This window comes from Sebastes umbrosus, chromosome 20 (genome assembly GCF_015220745.1).
Source record: "Sebastes umbrosus isolate fSebUmb1 chromosome 20, fSebUmb1.pri, whole genome shotgun sequence".
Classification (NCBI taxonomy): domain Eukaryota; kingdom Metazoa; phylum Chordata; class Actinopteri; order Perciformes; family Sebastidae; genus Sebastes; species Sebastes umbrosus.
The window spans coordinates 11,364,137-11,386,643 of record NC_051288.1 but is presented as its reverse complement, the minus strand read 5'-3'; the positions used below and the strand labels follow the sequence as shown (position 1 = coordinate 11,386,643).

The following is a 22,507-nucleotide window of genomic DNA, read 5'->3' as shown; positions in this document are numbered from 1 at the left end:
GGTCATGGGTCCTCAAACAGGATAATGACCCAAAACACAGCTAAAAACACCCAAGAATGGCTAAGAACAAAACATTGGACTATTCTGAAGTGGCCTTCTATGAGCCCGGATCTAAATCCTATTGAACATCTGTGGAAGGAGCTGAAACATGCAGTCTGGAGAAGGCACCCTTCAAACCTGAGACAGCTGGAGCAGTTTGCTCACGAGGAGTGGGCCAACATACCTGTCGACAGGTGCAGAAGTCTCATTGAGAGTTACAGAAATCACTTGATTGAAGTGATTGCCTCAAAAGGTTGTGCAACAAAATATTAAGTTAATGTTACCATCATTTTTGTCTAGGCCAGTTTCATTAGTTTGTTTTTTAAATGATTCTGCTGAACCATAATTCAAAAACAATATCTGATTTTCATTAGTTCATTTTCAGTGAATTTTTATTTATTATTACTTTTGTCAGTTTCAAGTTATTTCAGTGACCATTGTGGGTTTTTCTTTCTTTAACGGAAGGTTACCAACGATTTTGCCTACGTCTGTATAAAGTTTATTTCCAAGGTGCTTTGACTTCCAAGGTGTCTGTAACTTTCTGAAATCTGCCTGTGTTTTATTTTATTTTATTTATTTAACCTTTATTTAACCAGGTATTACTCATTGAGATTACGAATCTCTTTTGCAAGAGCAGCATTTAAACATACATTAAAGTTTCAGATGCCACAACATAAAACAAATGCAAATTAAATACATAGCATAATGTCATACAAAACACATTAAAATCAAGTGTTTGAAGCCAAAGTGAAAATATTCAGATTCAGTGTGTGTCTGCAGACACAAGGAAACTGGAAGTTTTATTTCCAAACATTAAGGTTTAAATGTTGTTCAAAACCTTCCCCACTCTGCTGGAATCATATGAGTAAATAGTGAATCTTTATTCATTTAAATGGAAATCAACTTTTATTGTCACACATTGTACACAACAGCACACAGAAATTTTCTGCCTCTACTTGTTCAGTGCGGGGGACTTGAACTAGCGACCCTCCAGTTCCCAAGCAAGTCCCCATGAACTGAGCCACTGGCACCCCCATCTTATTTAAGTAGTATTTACTGTAAATACATTAAAGGTGCAGTGTGTAGGATTTGGCAGCATCTAGTGGTGTGGTTGCAGATTGCAACCAACTGAATACCTCACCGCTCACTCCTCCCTTTCCAAAACTGCGGTAACGTGAGCCGCTAAGTGCAAAACCGTGATAACGCCATTCGCCTTGCTCAGAGGCCATCCTTACCATAATAACACTGGCGGTACCACAGTTTTACACTCCAAGAGCGTGTCAGAGAACTACAGTGGCCTTCAGGTAATGTAAAAACGCAAAAAGTTTGTCTGTTGTGTGCTGCTGTAGAAACATGGCGGAGCAACATGGCGGACTCCGTGAAGAGGACCCGCTCCATATGTAGATATGAAAGACTCATTCTAAGATAACGAAAACACAACAATTCTTAGTTTCAGGTGATTATACACCAATGAAAACATAGTTATGAATATTATATTTCTGCTAATATATCCCCCGAAATGTTACACACTGTTCCTTTAAGTCTAAAAATATTGGAATCAGCCTAAGGGATAAACTAAAAATGCTGCTAAAAATTCCCAAATTCCAAGAGAAAATACAGAGGACATGACCTCAGTTTTGCCAAATGTAGCTACGGTCCTGCACACTTCTCCAAAATGTGTCCCACTGTGAAATCCGTGCACTTGTTAGTAGCCTATGTGGGTGTTGAGTAAATATTTCTATCTCTAAGGTGAGGTAGACTGGGCGGGACTGCACAAGGTGACACACCTCTGTTCTGTAAAAGCTTTCAACACCAAAGAGCGAGTTACACTGAGACACAGGACAGGTTTTACTGTAAACACACTAACACAGCTGTTTACACCAGGAATAAAGTATTGGAAGCCTATCAACCTTGGTAAGTTGATCAAATATCCATTTTACAATCATCAATCAGAGCTCGTAACATTTAAGACTACTTGTGAATTTGTACAGCATGAATCAGAAACTACACTGAAAGACATTGCGAAACTTTGTCACATTTGATATGTTTTGTGGGGAATTCTTGTCAAGTTACGTAGCCACTGCTAATTCATCATTATTTTGTCAATTTAATGGAATTTCAAACTGCTTATGTTGATTTACTGAAATCAAAAACTCAATCATGGGTCATTTTCCCATATTGCAACACATTCTATTATGTTTTGCAAAATTACTGTTATACAGTATATGGCATTCACTGTAGTCTGTCAAGATGTTCAAATGTATTTTCACTTAAGAACAGTGTGCACAAATTGCTAATTTTGGTCAGACTTTTATTTTGAAATACTATGTCATTATATGAGTAGAGGACACCAACCACATCAGTTTGGCTCTTATGCACAAATATAATGGAAACTATTTTTGGTGTTCAATGAAACCGGTCTTGAGGAAATGTAAAGCAATACTGGAAGCGTGCTCTCTTGATACCAGTGATTCCAGTATTAATGGCCACTGAGGAGCAGAGGGATTGAATAGTGAGATGCATTGTGCTGTTGTCAGACTGGTTGGGCAGCTAGCGTATTATCCCAGGTTACTGGAGCAGACTCAAATAGGGGAAGGGAAAAATTGAATAAGGATGTTGCTTTTCGCAGGTTAAGACTTGTTAGTTTAGAGCAAAACTGCTGCCTGGCCTAAAACAACACCATCAGTACCAGTCAAACTGTCTTTGAGTGTGACAACACCCTTTGTGACTCTACCTAAAATCTCTCCAGCTGTATATTTATAGATCTAATTTAAACCTTTCCATCTTCTCCCACCAGACAAAGGATGACAGACATCTCACGATATCTTGTCGACGTAAGTCTCATCTGCTACATATATACACCTTATCCTCTGAGTTGAACTTTTTCCCTCAAGTCCTTCATCCTTCTCTTTCTCTTCCTGCTTTGCAGCATCTGCTGACGTACTCCCTAGAGGATGGGGATGTGCAGAACGTGGAGGAGGCCCAGTTGCGTCTCTCCGTCCTGGCTCAGAACAAAAAGCTGTGGAGTCAACAGATGTACCTGGAGGTGGGAGCAGAGGCCATTCACCTCCGAGACACAAAGAGCCAGGTGAGAGGACAGATGCATGATGGTTGAACAAATGGGCCTGTGGGTTGTGAGCGATTTAAATGGAGAAATGCTGTTCATATTTGCTTACATAATGACCTCCACTTTTATCCAGGACGAGCTGGAGAACTACTCTTTCAAATCCATCTACCGTTGCGACGCCATAAACACAGAGGAACACTTCCAATCCCTCCTTCTACTAGTCTGCCAAAGTGCCGAGCAGAAGAAGCCGGACATTCACTTCTTTAACTGCGAGATTGTTAAGGTGAGTAATAATGACACAGCTTCCCCTCAGTCTCGCCCACCTGACTCTGTGTGTCACTTTGAATCAGCTCGGTTCAGGTTTTACGAGTGATGCCACTTCCTGCTTCTCATTCACGCAGGCAGAGCAAATCCGTGACGACATTGTACACGCAGTTTCGGGTTCCTCCACTGGCAGGAGTAAGAAGGTCCCCGAAGCCCTCAGGTACAGTGAATGTCAAGGTCACAAGACATGTAAAAAAACATCAATGTGTCTCTCATGAAGACTTTAAAACTGAAAAACACACATTTAATTGTAGTTCCTTATGAAAATTCAAGCTTTTAAGTGCCCAATTTCCATGTGGTTTTAATGTTTGCACTCATATCGTATATGGGAGGAGGTTCAGCCAAACAAAGGACAGATAGCACACGATCATTCAGACCATTACACTGTTTGCATTTCTCCTCTTTTTTCTACTGCCATTATGTCATTATTTTCCACTGAATCAAAACAGCCTGCATGGTCCACCTGTCTCAGAGAGAGAGAGAGAGAGAGACAGAGAGGACAGGGTAAACAGCTGAGAGAGAGAAAGACCTGTTCTACCGGTTTTCACATAACTTAGGAAGGTGTGACACAGATAACAAGGCCATTGTGACAGAAAGCAGACAGAGAGAGCAGAGCAGAGGATAGATGACGGCGGCTGCGACGGTGCCAGTGTGCATGCTCGGGGCCTGAACGGATTTCCTGCTTTTGAAAAACTTTCTCTTTAAAGGGACGTGTGACGGACAGACAAAATGTGGTAAGACGGGTGGACAGACGGCTGGGTTTAGATGCTGGTTCAATAATTGTAAAGTTTGACTCAGCACTCAGGTATTTGCATATTTTGTAAGAGTAGACAAACATACACTGCCACGTCTTCGTCTTTTCCATTTTCAAACTGGCTTGTTGCTCACTGGTTTGTTTAACAGGAGAGATTGAAGCACGGTGTTGTGTGCGATGTAGGGTATAGCCGTGAGAAAGCACAGTCAGACTGTTTACTGTACTTTCAGAGTGGAATAAGGACTGCGGGGTTGAATTTCAGAGGCATCTCATTGTGTCTATTGATTGCCTTGTCTGACTGGATTCACTGATCAAAGATGTCCTCCTGCTGCTGCTGCATCCATTTGAGGCTCTCAGAATGAGCCCGTCTGCAATCCTGAGTGTGTTTGACTTCTTTAAGGGTGTTTCCTGTTAAATGTGCTGAGTGAACGGCCGCTGCCTCCATCAACAAGAAAGCCTGTGAACTTTTACCTGTAGCACAACGAAACTCTCCTCTCGTCCTCTAGGCTTCCTCGGAGTGGGGGAGAGGTCATTGACCCCTATGAAATCCCGAGCCCCCCAATCCTGCATGCTCCACATCACCCACCGATCAACCCTCCACCTTACCCTGGACCCAGAGGTAAGACACAGAAAGGAGTTATTCTCACACGAATGCTTGTAAAAGTATATGGAGGAATCTGACATGACGAGAAGGTAAGACGAGAGAAGCGAGAGGTATTCGGGAGCACAGAGATTGCTTTGTGTGTTTGTGTGTGTGTGTGTGTGTAAAGGGGGGTGGGTTTCAAGGGTAAAGGGGGCAGGGATTTCAAATGCAGGAGGGCTGTGAATGGGAAATGGATGAACTGAATCCTCTCCTTTCTTTTATAACAGCGAACGGCGGGCCTGATATCTCCTTCCTGCGAGCAGAGAGAGAAGTGGTACGCTTCATCTTCACCTTTGTGTCTTTTATCAGTCACCCAGTCACATCTGGACAGAGTAACAAACTGCTTCTATTCCTTCCTCAGGGGATCCTCAACCACTGTTTCGATGACATCGAGCTCTTCATGGCCAAGCTGCAGCAGACGGCCGAGGCTGCGTCGGTGCTAAACCAGAGGAAGAAGAAGAAGAAGAAGAGTAAAAAGCAAAGTGTTGAAGGTAAAAAGAGATGGATTGGATATCAGGTTGAAATAACTATAACAGTTATGGATCCTGATGTATTTTCTTGTGTTTTCTCCACCAACAGAGGATTTACTCACCACAAAGGCCCGCCCGCCGCCAGAGGAGGAATTCATCGATATCTTCCAGAAATTCAAATATTGCTTCAGCCTGTTGGTGTGTATCCGATCAGGTCACATTTCTTTCTTTTGGTTATCTTGCTGTGCTTTATAGCAAATTCCTCTATTTATCTCTTTACAGGCCCGTCTGAAGTCAACCATCTCCAACCCTTCATCAGAGGATCTTGTTCACCACGTGTTCAGACCGTTGGATATGGTGAGTGTTATAACCTCTATACCAGTCACGGGGGCAACACCTGTTGTTGCTATTGCTGTAAACACGAGGCCTCATCTTTTATAGCAGCAGTGATTAAAAAAAAAAAAAGCATGAGTAGGACGTGACGGATATCTTAAAATAAATCTCATGATGTCACATCACTTACTGTGTGGGAGCAGATGGACAGAGGATAAAGGTGTAGATAACATTTGGAGACTGCCATGGTAATTAAGTTGTATAATAGATGTTATTTAGATTATTTACCTGAAGGTAATGGTTCAAAAGCAGCATACAACTTGAAACTTGACTTGGACTTCAAGTCAAGCATCTCTGCTTTTTAGTTCATGAAAATATACTTTGTAACTTATAGTACTTAGCCAGTGATTTATGTATGACACAAAGAGACTTGCTCCTTTGGCTATTTGACTTGATGATTTGTGAGGAGATTTTTAAGAAATTATAAAATGTGTTCTCGCATTCCTCCATGGTGAACGGTTAATCCAAAAACTTGATGAATTGAAGTAAATTCATATCAAAACATCCATTTTACAAACTCTCACACACTTTAATAGGCTACTCTATCAAGAAGTAAGCACAACTACAAGCCAAGTATTCTTTTCTGTTGGCCTTTAAGGCAAGAATACTTAGTTATACTTTTCTTGAGTACATCTTGATCAAAAAATGAAGTAAGTAAGCCTATAAGCCAAGTATACTTAGAATTTTCTGTATACTTCTCAGTATAAGCCAAGTATACTTAGACTTTTCTGTATACTTGTCAGTATGAGCCAAGTACACTTAGACTTTTCTGTATACTTGTCAGTATGAGCCAAGTATACTTAGACTTTTCTGTATACTTGTCAGTAAAAGCCAAGTATACTTAGATTTTTCTGTATACTTGTCAGTATGAGCCAAGTATACTTAGACTTTTCTGTATAATTGTCAGTAGGAGCCAAATATACTTAGACTTTTCTGTATACTTGTCAGTATGAGCCAAGTATACTTAGACTTTTCTGTATACTTGTCAGTATGAGCCAAGTATACTTAGACTTTTCCGTATACTTGTCAGTATGAGCCAAGTATACTTAAGTATACTTTTGTTAAGTATATCTCTGATAAGTACATAAAAAGTAAACTGAAAGCATACTCTCTTATTTTAAGTTCAAAAGAAGAATACTAATAGCACACTTAAATGGATAAACTTCATTTTAGTAAGGGTAGTTGAGTGCAGAAACTGGACGTTCCATTCAGTATTGACACAGGGCAGTTCCCGTGTGATAGCCTCACTGAAACACTCAGCATTTGTTTGGTCTGGTTTACGTGGCAGTATTTGTACGCAGGTATGTGTTCTTGGTACACACTTAGATTTGATTTGACTCTCTTATTGCTTGAAAGGCTACACTGCGGTACCCTGACTGCTGCTTTGAATTAGGCTACAGTACTGGTGTTGCAGCTGTCAAAAGAAGGTCATTTATCACATTATGACAAAATATTGGTAATGGTTCAAGAATCTTCCAAACCAATAAGTCATAGCCTCACTCTTGACATTGCAGTCTGAAAATACTGCACACCACAAGTCAGCGGAAACTGGAATCATCTAATTAAAATATAAGAAGTATTTAATTCAATTACAAATAAAATGTGAAGCATCGGAGATGGAATTTCAGGTGTGTCTCAGTCTGATGTATAACATTAAAGTTATGAATCAGTCATCAGCACCAGAATCAAAGGTTGGAACAGGTGTGTTTGATTTGTGTATACTGGCACGCCTGAATGGAAACAGCCTCATATTTCTATTTTTAGGACTGTATGTCACTTCTTCGTGTGTGCATGTGTTGATTGTGTGTGTGGATTCATCCATTCCCTTACAAAAAAGAAGTATACTTCAAGTTTATTTCATGAAGTAAACTTAAGTAAAATTCAAGTATAATCCCAAGTATACTTAATGTTATATACTAATATCAATGCACTAGTAGTATACTTGTAAGTGTACTACTTGAATACTTCTCGGGACTAAATTTGCCCACTTTTTAGTTTATAAAAGTATACTTTTAAGTGTACATTAAATGTAAGAGTACTAAACTTTGAGTGTAGAACTAGTTTACATCCAAGTTGTATTTTGTACTGCAACTATAATATGAACTATACTACAAGTAAACTTACAGGTATACTGTTAGTTTACTAGTTATATACTTGTCGCCCACTTTTTAGTTTATGAAAGTACACTTTAAAGTATACTCTCCGTAAACTAGTAGTTTAATAATATTTACTGCAAGTATACTTGTAAGTTTTCTTTAAGTGAATTTATAGTACTTAGCCAAATATACTTATATTTTCTGTAAACTTTTCAGTATAAGCCAAGTATACTTGGACTTTTCTGTAACCTCGTCGGTATAAACCAAGTATACTTATGTATAATTTTGTTAAGTGTATCTCTGATAAGTACATAAAGAGTAAACTGAAAGTATACTATCTTATTTTAAGTTTAAAAAAGTATACTAATAGCACACTTGAATAAACTTCTTTGTTTGTGTGTGCTTGGGTTGTCAGTGCTCTATCAGAAGAAACTTGCAAAGTAATCAAATAATGTGAGACGTGTACATACTTGCAATCAGCAGGAATATTGTCAACTTCACTTTTTCTTAAGCACCAGTGATTGTTTTGTGAAGATGTATTTTTTGTCTTACGTGTGTGTACAGATGGTGAGAACTACAGGAGGACCAGCTCTGGCCGCCTCGGTGTCCAGCCCTGCCCTGACCAGCTCAGCCGTGTCCCTGCTCCAAGACAACCTGAGCGAGGAGGAGAGGCAGCTCTGGACGTCTCTGGGTCCCAACTGGACGCTCCCACGGTCAGTACCAACAGTCACTGGGCCAATCAGTGTAACAGTTGTAATAATGTTAATGTATAATGTTTATTATTGTCACAAAATAATTGTTACTGGCAGCTTTAAAACCAACATGTAAGCATTGATATTGACTTCCAGAAACTGTATGGAACCCTGTTTAACAGTCCTCATAGTTTTTTTTGGTCACACTGTAAAGTAAAACCCAACCAGCTCAGTGACTCTGTTTGCTCTATTTCTCAGCTCTCAGCTCAGAGGGCCTGTAGCTTCATACACTCCTGTGTTCTTGGACGGTTGGAAGCCGGAAGCCTCGAGGGCAGACGGGCAGGTTTGGGAGGATCCGGTCGAGTCACAGCACAAACACGAAGCTCTCAGAGTAAAGCAAGAGGTATGAAATACCTGCACGGGATAGAAACTCGCTCCAGTCTTTTGTGTCGAAAGAGAGGAGCATTCAAAATATGTGTGTGTAAAAGTACAACACGGGGGTTGAACATAATAACAGACACCTAAATAACACGTAAATATCAAAGTTCAATAAACACTAGAGCTGCACTTTACTGGAGCTGCCTCAGTTCACCACACAGTTCTGTCACACAAGTGCTGAAAACTGTATGTAGTGGATATTTTTTCAGTGAGGATTGTTTGCACTAAATGTATGGAAGCCCATTTCAGCCACCGTGGTGAAAAAAAAAGATCCAGTAAGTCAAAATAATGAGATACTAGCTCATTATTTTGACTTACTATCTCAATATGTTGACTTAGTATCTCAATATTTTTACTTAATATCTCGATATTTTGACTTCCATCACAAGCCCATTTTCGTAAATGTGATGAACGTCTCTCATGATTTTGAGATACTAAATTGAAATATTGAGATAGTAAGTCAAAATATTGAGATAGTAAATTTAAATACTCACATACTTAGTCAAAATACCGAGATACGCAAAATATTGAGATAGAAAGTCAAAATATTGAGATAGCAACTCATTATTTTGAGATCTCGTAGGATTTTTTTTTTATCACATTGGCGGAAATGGGCTTCCATAAAAATGGCCTTGACTTCCTGTGCTGTTAACAATTTTTGGCATACGTTACGAGTATTAACGGTGCTCCCATTTCTACATAAAATGAGGTGTTTTTGCTGATGAATGCACTTGCAATTCAAGAAGGATATTTTGACTTACTTTTTTGGTTTAGTCGCGTAATTTTTCTTTTGAAAGCTAACTCATAAAAGAGGAAACAGTCAAAACTCTTGCTGTACAAGCTGTGTGTTTGTCTTTCATTTTGTCCACCTTCCCCTCATCCCTCTGTATGATGACCTTTTATGCCTGTGTTATATATTCATGAATGTCCATCTCACCCATAGCAGCCAGTTGGTCCTTCAGACATCCGAGTCAGCGATGAAACGTAGGTCATCTTTAAGAAGCAATCAGCTGCTACAGTTTCCCCTCTCTGACAGCATGATAACAGTGTCTGTCTCCTTTCCTCCTCAGAGACGGCGGCACGCTCCCACCAGAATCTGAGAGACTCTACAGCTGCACTTACGACTTCATAGCCAGGAACAGCACTGAGCTTTCAGTGCAGCAGGGGGAGACGCTGGAGGTAAGGAAGTCAAAGTAGTACACAGTAAAGACATGTTCATGGTGCATTCAGGAACACGGTACGCTGACTGACAGCAACCCCTCCGTCTGACAGGTGATTGAATCGTCCAAGCGCTGGTGGAAGTGTCGCAATCGGTTCAATCAGATCGGATTCGTACCCTTCAACATCCTGGATCCCTTGGCTCACATAGACAGCCCCATCCCCCATATCCCCCCCAGTGTAAGACAACAAAAACACACATGCATGCATACATACATTAATCACAGAGGTATACTCTCACCTGTACATACCCGAGTGAATTCAAGCATGATTTTTTTTCTCCTCATTCCTGCAGGTTCCAGCTGCACCTCCCCTCGCCAGTACAATCTCCGCAGGCCCACCCAGCTCTCCTGCTCCGACCCAGAACCCCACCCACCCCACCCACCCCACCCAGCGCCCACTCAGCTTACCGCCATACAGCCAACACATACCAGCTGCAGAAGACCCAGAAAATAAAGGTAACAAACTTAAGTGTTTGTGTAGGAGGTGTGTCGCATAAATGCTGTGAGAAGGTGGCTTGAATGCAGGGAGCTATAACGTCCTAGATACTGTGTGTGTGTCAGAGATTAAAGGCACAAAGACGACAAACTGACAACAAAAATAATGAAAGAATTAGGGCTGTCAATCGATAAGAAATATTTAATCGCGATTAATTTACTGTTTAAAATGTATCTTAAAGGGAAATTTGTCAAGTATTTAACACTCTTATCAACATGGGAGTGGGCAAATATTCTTGCTTTATGCAAATGTATGTATATATTTATTATTGTAATTCAATTAACAACACAAAACAATGACAAATATTGTCCAGAAACCCTCACAGGTACTGCATTTAGCATGAAAAATATGCTCAAATTATTACATGGCAAACTGCAGCCCAACAGGCAACAACAGCTGTCAGTGTGTCAGTGTGCTGACTTGACTATGACTTGCCCCAAACTGCATGTGATTATCATAAAGTGGGCATGTCTGTAAAGGGGAGACTCGTGGGTACCCATAGAACCCATTTTCATTCACATATCTTGAGGTCAGAGATCAAGAGACCCCTTTGAAAATGTCCGTGCTAGTTTTTCCTCGCTAAAATTCAGTGTAACTTAGGAGCGTCATTTAACCTCCTTTCAATCTTCACTCTAGCTTTAAAATTGATTGCGCTGTAACCTCCGAAAGATCAATTGCGTTAATGCATTACTGAGTGGTAAAACGAATTTGCCGTAACATGTTATTATCGCGTTAACTTTGCCAGCCCTAGAAAGAAATACACCGAAAAGCTACACATTAATCTGGACTTCATTATGTAATGATGTCACTTTGAATCTTTCCAGTCATGTTGATGAATGACGAGCTGCTCCAGAGGCTGACCAATGGAAAGGCCGGCCTGAACAAACCTCTGGTCATCCCTCGCTCCTCAGAGACCAACTTGCCTCTGGACTACCACTCTCCTCAAGACGAGGTGGCCGAGTGGCTCCGAGGGAAGGGCTTCAGCGAGCCGTGAGTGACGTCACATCTACTGACTACATGCTGTTTGCACACTGGGAGTGCTCCCAGTACAATACATTCATTAGAACATAAATCACCTCCACCCTTTAATGCTGATAAAACAGTTTGAAAGGAAATGAATAAGAGGAGAGTTTTGAGTCATTTGTATATTTTCGTCCCTCAGGACGGTGTCATGTTTGGGAGTGCTGACAGGCGCCCAGCTCTTCTCCCTCAACAAGGAGGAACTACGAGCTGTGATTCCAGACGAGGGCGCCAGAGTGTACAGCCAGATCACTGTGCAGAAAACACTGCTGGAGGTAAATCAAAGGACTATTAAGCCTTATTTCCCTGTTTTCTGATCAAAGTTAATCAATGAAACTATTGAGTAAGTTCAAAACACATTTGACCAGTTATCAAGTCACTGTTTGAGAGTGTGTAGAGATGTCAGGACAAGTGTAGGGAAACATTTCTGACAGCAGGCGAAGACAAAATCATGTGGAATTGACTTTGTACGGCAGCCTATTGCTGCCACACCAGAAAAAGAAAAACAGAGCAGTGTCACATGATAACATGACATGTTTAGGGCTGGAACTAATGGTTTTCATTCTCGATTAATTTGTCCATTATTTTCTCGATTAATCGATTAGTTGTTTGGTCTATAAAATCAGAAAATGGTAAAAAAAAAAAAGTGTCCATCAGTGTTTCCCAAAGCCCAAGATGAAGTCCTCAAATGTCAAAAATATTCACATTTAAAAGGCTTTAATCAGAGAATTTTGACTTTTTTTTTCTTAAAAAATTACTCAAACCAATTAATCGATAATCAAAACAGTAGGCGATTTATTTAATAGTTGACAACTAATCGAAATAATGGTTGCAGCTCTAGAAATGTTAATTGTAATAAACATATTTCACGTTATTACAACATGTAAACTTATCACTTTATAATAAGAAACTTTTGTTTTTATAACAATATACTATTTATCTGGCTATAACGTGAAATGTTTCTATAATATTATCTATTACATGAAACGTTATAACAAGACAAATAGTATATTGCTCTAACAAGAAAAGTTTCTTTTTTACAACGTGATAGGTTTGTATGTCGTAATAACGTGAAAACATCTTGTCATAAGAACAAACTTTTCACGTTATAATGCGACACTGATCTTTTTTTCTGGCGTGGCAGCAATACGCTGCTGTAATTTTTCTAAGAATTGTTTCATATAAATCATATACAAGTTACAATGGTCAAGCCACCAAAACCTATTTTTGCACATCAATGCAGGACAGTAACAACACTCACAGTAAAATGCACTAATTATATGTTTTAGTTATGATATTTCAACCAGAATCAGGTAGTTGGAAAACAGTTTTAGAACTGATTCTACATTCATTTTATATGTTTTTCTGGATGTATATACAGGTATGCCACCTGGTGACTGGGAAAACAAACCGCAGCATCATTTATTGGTTACCAAACACAGCATTTAACCTAGTGTCAGAAGCATGGAGTTATTGTCCTATATTAATATATTCTGAGGGCATGAAAACGTTCTTTGTTGCCTGATAAACCATCTTATCTGCTATGCCTGTATTTTGTGAATTACTTTAAAACCTGCATGTTAAATTATGTCTCTAAGCTAAGTAGTTTTAGGCCACATTATGAACTCCGTTGCCGAGGACATTTCAAACCTGTGCACATATCAGATGCTTAAGTAAATAGATATATTGATCTTTGTATTACCATTTTACCTTCATCTGGCCCTAATTTGCATCCGTTTTCTCCAGGATGCCAGACGGGCCACAGAGCTGGAGGCCGTCATGGAGAAACAGAAAATGAAGGTGGATCTGACAGTGGAGAGCAGCACATTTTGAGCAGCAGACGTCCACATCACAAAGAGTTTCAGATGAAGGATTGCGTTCTTCTGGTAGTGTCGTCACTTGAGAGTGAACTCCTAAATTATTAATCCTATTCACCAGAGAACAAAAATGTGACAGTGACTTCCCAACCTAACTATTGTCTGTAAAGAGCAGCGTGCTATTATGACTTAATTTCAAAAAAATGTAAGCTTTCTAATGGAAGCAGGCGCTATGCAAATTAAATATTTTAACATTAAAGTACACTATTTGTAATGTAATGTCTTTGTTCTCATTTCTGCTTTGTAGGTAAGGATTAACTTAAATGAAATGTATTTATCTGTTTGTAAACTTGTCTAATAATTCAACCATGATTAATAAGAAAGGCCAGCAGACAATAAAAATTGAAATGGTGATTTTTTTTTTTTTAATTGAGACTTTAAAGAAAGATTTCCAGCAGAAACATAAACAGATATGACTTCACACATTGGGTAAAGCAATGCAATCCATTAAAATCTGTTCGTAATTATAAATCTAGTCGGAGGAGTTTGTCCAAATTGGGCCAACGTAAAGACTAATAAAGTTATGTACAGTTATAGCACTGAATTTCCAACGTATCTTTTCTGAACGTACTGCTTCACATGTCGACACAAACTTTTGAAGTTACAATTTGTTTTAAATAAAAAGGAAATCAAGACAGAAACAAATAATAAAACAGGAGCCTTGCCACCAATTCAGTTCAAAACAATCATTTACTTATACTGGCCAAACTCTCAATCACACAGATTCCCTTCACTACCGGCAGCATAACATAAAAATTGGTTAAAAAAAAATAATAAGTGGACAACGGGAAACAGGTTGAGACTAATACTCGCAACTTTAAAACCTTTTGGTTTTGAATTGGGTTCCTAAAACTTTAACTGGGCGTACAGGAAAGAAAGAAAAATGTGGACAGACATTCATGAACTGCAACTCAAAGCTGTCAACATGCAGTCTACCAGGAGCTGGTGGAAAGAAATCTTCAGAGGGAGGTGAGAAAAAAAAAAACATGATACGACGAGGCTTTTTCAGACCGCAACAATCAGTCGGCCAAGAACATCTTCAGACAGATTCTGTATCAAAAGACCATCATTAATATAATAAAAGAATATGGATGAGTTACACATTATGCTTCAGTCCAGCAGACCATCTGTTTACTTTTTCTTTGCAGGGTAGTTTATAAGAAGACATTTGTATTGGATACAGACAGCCACCAAATCACAGATGTGGATATTACAATACACTCCACTACTGATCAATAACTAACCCCCCCCCCATCCAAATGTAATCTTCTCATATATCTTGATGCTAGAATCTTTTATCCATACAATATTTCAGGTGTGTGTACACTCTGGGTTCGGCTGCATTAACTGTTAAAGCAAAGAAAGGAGGCAAGCGGGAGAATGGAGGGGTCAAGGCGAGGACTGACGTGTGTGACATTAGGTTATTATAAATGGACAGACTTGTGAGAGAGACGGGAGGAGGCTTTGTGTGTCGTGATGGATGGAGTTTGGTCTTCAGAGGTCCCCCACGTCCCTGTCGTCTGCCCGGCGGGCGTCCGACCTGCCGTTCATGCCGTCCCTCCTCTCTCGCTCCCGTGATCTGTCTCTGGATGAGCGTTCTCGGTCCCTGGACGACCTGGGCGATGAAACCGCAAGAGATATTCAGTGAAGTGAAGCGTGCAGAGGTAGGAAAAGAGTAGAAATGTGTTTTCTTGGCAGCTACGTTCTGAGGGGGCTCGGTGTGAACTGTGTTTAGCTTACTTGTGTCTGGAGCCCTGCTCGTGGTTGTGACGGTGTCCTCGGCTGCGTGAGCGGGATCGGCTGCGGTGCCTCCTCCTCCTCTCCCTGGAGCGTGAGCGCGAACGGCGCTTCTCTCGTGATGTGGAGCGCGAGCGCCTCCTTCTGCGGTCACGAGAGCGAGATCTGATAAAAAAAAACAAAACAACAGACAACGCTTGAGTCTCTTTAATCAGAACTAGGGATGCACCGATACTGGTACCGGATCGGATATCGGGCCGATACTGACTCAAATAGCTGAATCGGGTATTTGGTGACAAAGGGGCCGATCTATTCAATTCAGTTCTATGTTTACATACAATATACATTATATATTGGAATTCTAATTCCTGTTTAAGTTTTGACCAATTTGTTGCTGCATTAAAAATTGTTTACGCTTGAATTGTAATTCCTGTTAATTTTGAAGATTTCTTTTACCAAGTTGTTGGTATACGAATTATTATTTTAATAGTAAATAATTCAGTAAATGTATATCTATGTATTTATTTGTTACATTTGTCTTAAAAAAGTTATGAAAGCAATGTTTAAGTCAGGCCTGATGTTGCCTTACACATAAGAAGAATGATCCCAATCACTTCCACACAGTGAGGCATACAGCTTATTAATTAAACACTGGTATCAGATCAGTACTCAGTATCGGCTGATACCCAAAGGCATCGCTATCGGGACTGAAAAGGTTGGATCGTGCATCCCTAATTAAAGCAACTAATCGATTTCAAAATGAGGATAGATGGAGCAACTTTCTTACCTTTTCTGCTCTCTGCTACGTGATCTGGTCCTACAATAAGCAGATGCAAAACCATAAGTTTAAACAGTAAAACAAACATTTCATGCAACAAATGAAACTTCCATAAATGTCAGCAGGATTTTAAATGTCTGCACTAACCTCTTCTTCAGCTTTTCCTCTTTCTCCCTCTCTTCTCGTCTCTTCAAGCGCTCCTGGTTCCGTTTCTCCTGCTTTTCCACAACAGTTTTCTGACCAAAATAAAAACACAGTAGCAATTATAGGTGGAACCATCGTTGTCCAAACCTCAAGACGGTTTATGACCCTTATTTTCTGTATGTTTTCTAGTAATCAGCCCCCATGTCACTCATTACAAGAAATACTTGAAATTCATTTGAAGCAATGGGTTTATAGTAGGGTTACTCAAATTAGGGCTGCATGATGTTGAAAAATAGATAATATCTATACACAAAAGTGAAGCCAAAACATCTCGATCACCGGCTGGTGGCTATCTGTTTAGGAAGCGCTTGATTTGATATGCTGCAGCGTTTTCTATGAGCAGAATACGCATTTTAAAACGTCAATATCTCAGGCGATCATGTTCATTTAATTGTGGGAAGCCAAAATGTGATCGCGATTAATATTTGATTAATTGTGCAGCTGCTAGTTTATAGTGTACATGGTGGCACGCACCTTTAGTTGGTCCAGTTTCTCTCTGATCTGGATGAAGCCCAGATGAAGCTTCCCACCGAAATGGTCGGCCAAACGACGGTCGTTGTCATGGAGACCCAGGTAAGCAGAGCACACCTCACACACCCGAAGCTTCTGCTGCTGGAAGCTGGAGGCTGGCATGGAGTTTCTGTACTCTTCCTGTGGAGCGACAGAAAAGGAAAAAGAGATGCATTAAAAGGATAAGAAGATGTAAAAGCACCATATCCATCCGAAGACAGAAGCACCTCCTGAGTACTCCTTCCTCACCTCTGCATCCTTCTTCCTGGTGCGGACCTTCTCGACTTCCTGCAGGACCTTCTGGGCCTCGTCGACGTTGCCCTCGGCTCCGAGCTGCTCAGCCTTGGCCAGGAGCTTCCCTATTTCCTCATTCAGCTCGTGAACCTTCTCTGCCTGCGACACAGCACAAATAACACAATTTAATTTACATTCAATATGTCTAACCTAAAACACATATTATAGCTAACTTTATTACACGGCTTTGTTGAATACTCGATTGTGATTAGTCAATCACAGCATTCTACGGTCTGTTATTCCTTTATAGCAGACCGTTGCTATGTATAACAGACCGTTGCTATGTCCGCAATTCTGATGTTAGACTCTGGAGGACCACTTTTGTGTCAAATTATAGATTTTTTTAAGTAAGTAGCCGTGTAATAAGTGTGATAATGTACAGCTAGCGGGTCATTGTTGTGAAATAAACCCCTTCAGGGCGGGGTTTATTTCACAACAATAACTGTTTCGCTGTACATTATCCCTTACATACACTGCATAAACAAGTAAAAGACTCAGTTCATGTGAGTTCTTTTTGTCACTCACCTTTGCTGCCACCTCAGCGCTGATCTCTTCTTGGGTTTCAGCCAGGCGTTTCTTGGCTAGTTCTGTCCTCCGGTCACAGTCGGCGATGAATGACTCAAGGTGATCCACCGCCTTTTGGAGCGAGAGAATATAATTTTAGAGAGAAAAATATGTAACTTGGTTGATTTGCGTACATAGGCACACAGGAAACATTCGGCAGGGCATCATCTGAATCATCTGATTGAGAGTGATAAGACACCAACTGCTCCCAAAAAAGGTCCTTGAGGCGCTGTACTTTATAGACAACTCTGCATTTACATAGTCCAAATCTGCTGATCCAAATCATATTGAACAAACACTGTTTTTGCAGTGCACATAAAACAATTGTAGCATCATTAAGGGGGATGGATGAGCCACTAGCTACTTAGTATATTTTTACAGAAGCTGTTAAAAAATAGCTAAATTAGCTAACATAAGAATATGAGTTTGGAAACATTGCAGTTATGATCATACTCAATGATGTGAGTTGAAACTGCTGTTTACCACTTGACTTTAATACTAAAAGCAACAGCAAGTATATAGCGGTGTCTTCAAAGCCAGCCACCGCCACACCAACAGTAAATCTGTATTTTACTACACATGTCTATGATCTGCACAACTGTATTATTTATAGTAGGACATTACTTACGTCAAGCTCAAAGAACAGATCTCTGTCCTTGGAAGCAATTTCATAATCTGCCCGAAGTGCCAGGTCATGGATCTTCGTGCACTCTCCCAGGTCCATACGCTATCAGAAAAACACAAACACAGTATCACTCAATCTGCACAAACTCAATATTAAATGGTTTAAGATTACTTGTAGTACATGGTTTAGTTTTTCTTGTTTACATCATTTTACGGATATCATGTGAATAGATACTGGAATGATTATTGGCTAGTCAGACCTAAATTGTAAGCCACTTACCGTTCCAGACAGGATGTCATGTGGACAGCAGTTTAGAAGATGACTTTTGCAGACTCGCTCGTCCGTGAACTTGACCCTCTGTCGCGTCTCATCCCCTGAAACAGTCCAAAAAACAACCAGTGAGAAGGACCTCACATATTTGTTATTAGGGGCGAGGTATCCAGTGCTTTAATAGACATTACTGTAATTGCACAACATTAAATGGGCAGATATGTGTCACTACAACTGCATTCAAAGGATTGTGTGCCCACCTAAATGAGCAAAAAACAATTGTTTTATTTCTGATTGTCAAAGTTTTACATATATTTCATTGGTGTAGCATTATATTTACCAGTAATAAAGACTGTGCCTCTGCTGGACTGTGTTTATTATCCATTTATGTGTCTAGAAAGAAGTACATGTGGCTCTGCATGTATATGGTACTTCCTGGTATTCTTGGTGCTTACCGTACCCAAGCCTCAATAAAACTATAAATTGTGTTTCAATTAACTAGTGTGAACTGATGTACCTTGATTTTGTAACGTTTTCATTACGTTTCAATGCGTGTGACTATTCAGGAAAGTCTGCTATCAAGACTGTGATAAGAAATGTAAACATTTCAGACAAATGTTCCAGCCAAGCCTTTTACAAATATGAAACATTGAAAAAGAAACTCAAAACAAAAAATATAAAAGAAATCCAAGGAAAAAAATTAGTTTATACACACTGCGATCTGCACCACATACTGTACCCTTCTGCATCTTCAAGACCTCAGCTGCAGAATTTTAAACCCGCTGTAGAAAAGTATAAATGGGAACAGTTTTCTTGCCCATACCTGTAGTAAGAAGTTGGGAGTCATACACAAGTCAGATTGTAAATGTGTGCAAAGTTGTTTTTTTTTCTTTTTTCTTCTCGATGATTGCTAAAATTGCCTTCTGAAAACAGACGTCTCATTGAAAAACTGCTCGTTTTGGATTCTGCGCGACCAGACGTCTTAGCTTAAGCTGCATAATATTACTCCAAATTGTAAATCTAGTGTCACTGAAGATATACCCATTTGTGTGATTTTAAAAAAAAGGCTACAATAACTTCCGGAAGGCAAACAAATGGTTTGGATATTCATCATAACAGCTTTAAAAATTATGTGTGACTCACGGCTCGATGAACATGAGGCTTTTCTGCAACTCCTTTGCAGATTGTTGTAGGCTGGCAAAGATACACTGAACCTTAATGAATAAAATAAAGGGGCCACAATTGTTCAGTTTGTATGCAACAAATGTATGGGAAGAATTTGATATCAATCTCATCACACATACACCCACAAGCTCACAGCACAAATTCACTCTTACTGTTCAGATTGAATTATCAATATATTAATAGATAATCCACAGGGCTGTCGTTCCATTCAATCAACTGTCAGGATGAACCTCTGATTTTGCCTATAAAATGACATCTGCCATCTGCCGATGAAAATCAGACATGACAGCTGAGTTACCTTTTAATGTTTGTATCCAAAAGGGCTGGAAGCAAATACTAAAATTGTATTTTAGCTCGTCAAAGCACCCATAAAGACAACAGTAGTTATACTATCAGGATAATAGTATTTATTTATTTTTAATAGATTTGTATTTGTCAGGTTCTCTAAATAGGCTAGGTCACATAAATATCACTTATAAAATTAGGTTATTATTTATTTAAATACTAAGCAGTTGGTTTGGTCTAGTTAATGCCGACTAAGACACAAAATTACAATCTTTATTTAAATAAACTGTTAAGTAAAATAAAATATAAACTTGATGTACTTTAACCTCTTGAATATTTCCATTTTATGCTACTTTATACTACTAAATGTCATAGTTTTTACTCCCTACATTTATCTGACAGCTGCAGTTACAGATTATTTATCTGATGAAGATTTGACATACAAAACATTTGTTCAACTTAAAACGTTTATGTTTTGAAATAAACTATCCAACAATATACAAAGTAGTTAAAATGACCCCCTCCTTAAACCAGTTATGCCATTATTATAATAATTGTTTGTTATCACTATTATGTAGTCATATTATTTCTTTATATTAATCGTGTCTCTAGGTGGAGGCTTCAGATAAGCCAAGTGGGGTGTTTTGCCTCTTCCTGCACTGTATATTATTCATTTATTTTTTTGTTATGTTGTATATATATATATATATATATATATATGTTTTTATCATGTTTATTTTTGTTTATAACCTATTTTGTATATTGTATATTGGTAGAATTTCAATTTGTAATTCTTATTTAATTCTAGCGTTTATATATTCTTCTGTTATTATACTGTTTTGACTTGCACCAACATAACCAAAGCAAATTCCTAGTGTATACCTCTTACACCTGGCAATAAATACGATTCTGATTCTGATTCTGATTCTGATTCTATAGTCTTAAATTGTGCAAAACAAATAAACAAATAAACATTGAAATATTGCTCACACATTAGTGAATTGGTAATGATTAGTAATAACACAATGCAACACTGACAGTCACCATTCTACTGCATAACACATGTTTTTACTTATAATACTTAAAATATATTTTGCTAATCTTACTTGGGAAGTTTTACTTGAGTAAGAATAAGAGTATAATCATAAATATATCAGTTACAGTTCATTAAGTATAATGTTGATTCAGTAATAACTAGTAGGCCCAGTTTAGCCTGCGTGTCCTTTAAATGTGTCTCAACTATGAGTATTATGAATATAACTTAACTAAATAACATTGGATTGATTATTTGTTGTATAGTTCAATGTTAGGTAGCATTGTTAGATAACTAAGCTACTAGCTAGGAATTGAGTAACCAGTAAAATGCTAAAAACTTAACTTTAAAAATGAACCTAAATGGATACAAACATTAAACCTAGCGTTAATCCGTAAAGGCCTCTTGACTCTATGTTGTTTTCACAGCCCTCTGCAGTACTACATCCATTCATCAGGTTCTGTTCCATCATCATCATCATCATCATCATCATCACACAGCAACACCAGCCAGCCGCAGCAGTAGCAGAGCCTCCATCTTGGCTAGCTCAGCTCGAGCTCTCGTTGCTACAGCGACTCACCGTCCCTCGCGGTTCCCATCAGCTGGTCGAGCAGAGCTCTCATTTGAGCTTGGGCAGACATTGCGGCGGGTCTTCTGTCGACAGCGCTGTATAAAAATAAGCAACTGAAAACAGTTCCTTAGTGTTTTTAGTTAAGTTATGTGGGTATTTTTTTTAAACGTCCAAAGCATCACCACTCCGTCGCTTTCTCTCTATTTCGAGGACTCGCCAGTTTCCGTTTTATATTCAGGAAATTACGTCAGTAGTGATGTGTTGGTCGCGAACGAGTCGGTTCAAAGAGCCGGCTCTTTTAAGTGAACGATAAGAGCCGGCTCCCGTCCAAGAGCCGTTTTTTTTTTTTTTTTTTTATTAATTCAAGGCAAGGCAGCTTTATTTGTATAGCACATTTCAACAACAGGGCAATTCAAAGTGCTTTACAGAAACATTCAAGAACATTGCGACAAAATGCAAAAGAACTTTAAGAAATAATTAAAACAGTTATAAAATCATAAAAACATTAAAACATTAACGATTAGAAAATAAAAACAAGCTAAAAATAAAAGCTAGGATAGAAGCTAAAATTGCATAAAACTCAAAAGAGTAAAAGTTATAGTGCAGTGTCAGATCATTATCTGGTTTAATAAAAGGCACCCGCAAACAGGAACGTTTTAAGCTTTGTTTTAAAAGAAGTGAGAGTTGGAGCGGTCCTGCAGGGTTCTAGGAGCTTGTTCCAGATATTTGGTGCATAAAAACTGAATGCTGCTTCTGCATGTTTAGTTCTGACTCTGGGGACACTAAGCAGACCTGATCCAGATGACCTGAGAGGTCTGGATGGTTCATAACACTCCCTCAAGGGAGAAGGATAGGACGTAGTGATGGCGAGATGAAGCTTCATGAAACACAGAAGCTCCCCAGCAAATTGGTTCACGAGGCT

At 39.2% G+C, this 22,507-nt stretch overlaps 2 protein-coding genes across 5 annotated transcripts; one reads left to right on the top strand and one right to left on the bottom strand.

Moving 5' to 3' along the window:
- The first annotated feature begins 1,845 nt into the window (after positions 1-1,845).
- On the top strand, positions 1,846-14,367 carry LOC119479834 (epidermal growth factor receptor kinase substrate 8-like protein 1). The gene is made up of 19 exons (XM_037755802.1): positions 1,846-1,953; positions 2,837-2,873; positions 2,969-3,127; positions 3,240-3,389; positions 3,508-3,590; positions 4,691-4,803; positions 5,055-5,101; positions 5,189-5,318; positions 5,407-5,495; positions 5,580-5,654; positions 8,351-8,499; positions 8,737-8,881; positions 9,860-9,900; positions 9,987-10,095; positions 10,189-10,314; positions 10,430-10,592; positions 11,457-11,622; positions 11,795-11,927; positions 13,399-14,367. Exons 2-19 carry the CDS (start codon positions 2,844-2,846, stop codon positions 13,483-13,485), a joined length of 1,995 nt encoding a protein of 664 aa, XP_037611730.1. The 5' UTR covers positions 1,846-1,953; positions 2,837-2,843; the 3' UTR covers positions 13,486-14,367.
- luc7l (LUC7-like (S. cerevisiae)) lies at positions 13,872-21,810 on the bottom strand. 4 transcript variants are annotated; one of them, XM_037754819.1, is made up of 11 exons: positions 21,595-21,725; positions 19,655-19,725; positions 18,521-18,615; positions 18,245-18,343; positions 17,578-17,688; positions 17,008-17,151; positions 16,723-16,899; positions 16,192-16,280; positions 16,054-16,083; positions 15,270-15,431; positions 13,872-15,144 (listed from the first exon to the last, which is right to left on the bottom strand). In XM_037754819.1, the coding sequence occupies exons 4-11, from the start codon at positions 18,338-18,340 to the stop codon at positions 15,024-15,026; spliced, it is 930 nt and encodes a 309-aa protein (XP_037610747.1). In that variant the 5' UTR covers positions 18,341-18,343; positions 18,521-18,615; positions 19,655-19,725; positions 21,595-21,725; the 3' UTR covers positions 13,872-15,023. The 4 variants fall into 4 exon arrangements, with proteins under 4 accessions (XP_037610747.1, XP_037610745.1, XP_037610746.1 ...); XM_037754817.1 differs by having other exon boundaries at positions 18,521-19,334; positions 21,595-21,648; XM_037754818.1 differs by having other exon boundaries at positions 18,521-19,293; positions 21,595-21,631.
- Positions 21,811-22,507: the final 697 nt, after the last annotated feature.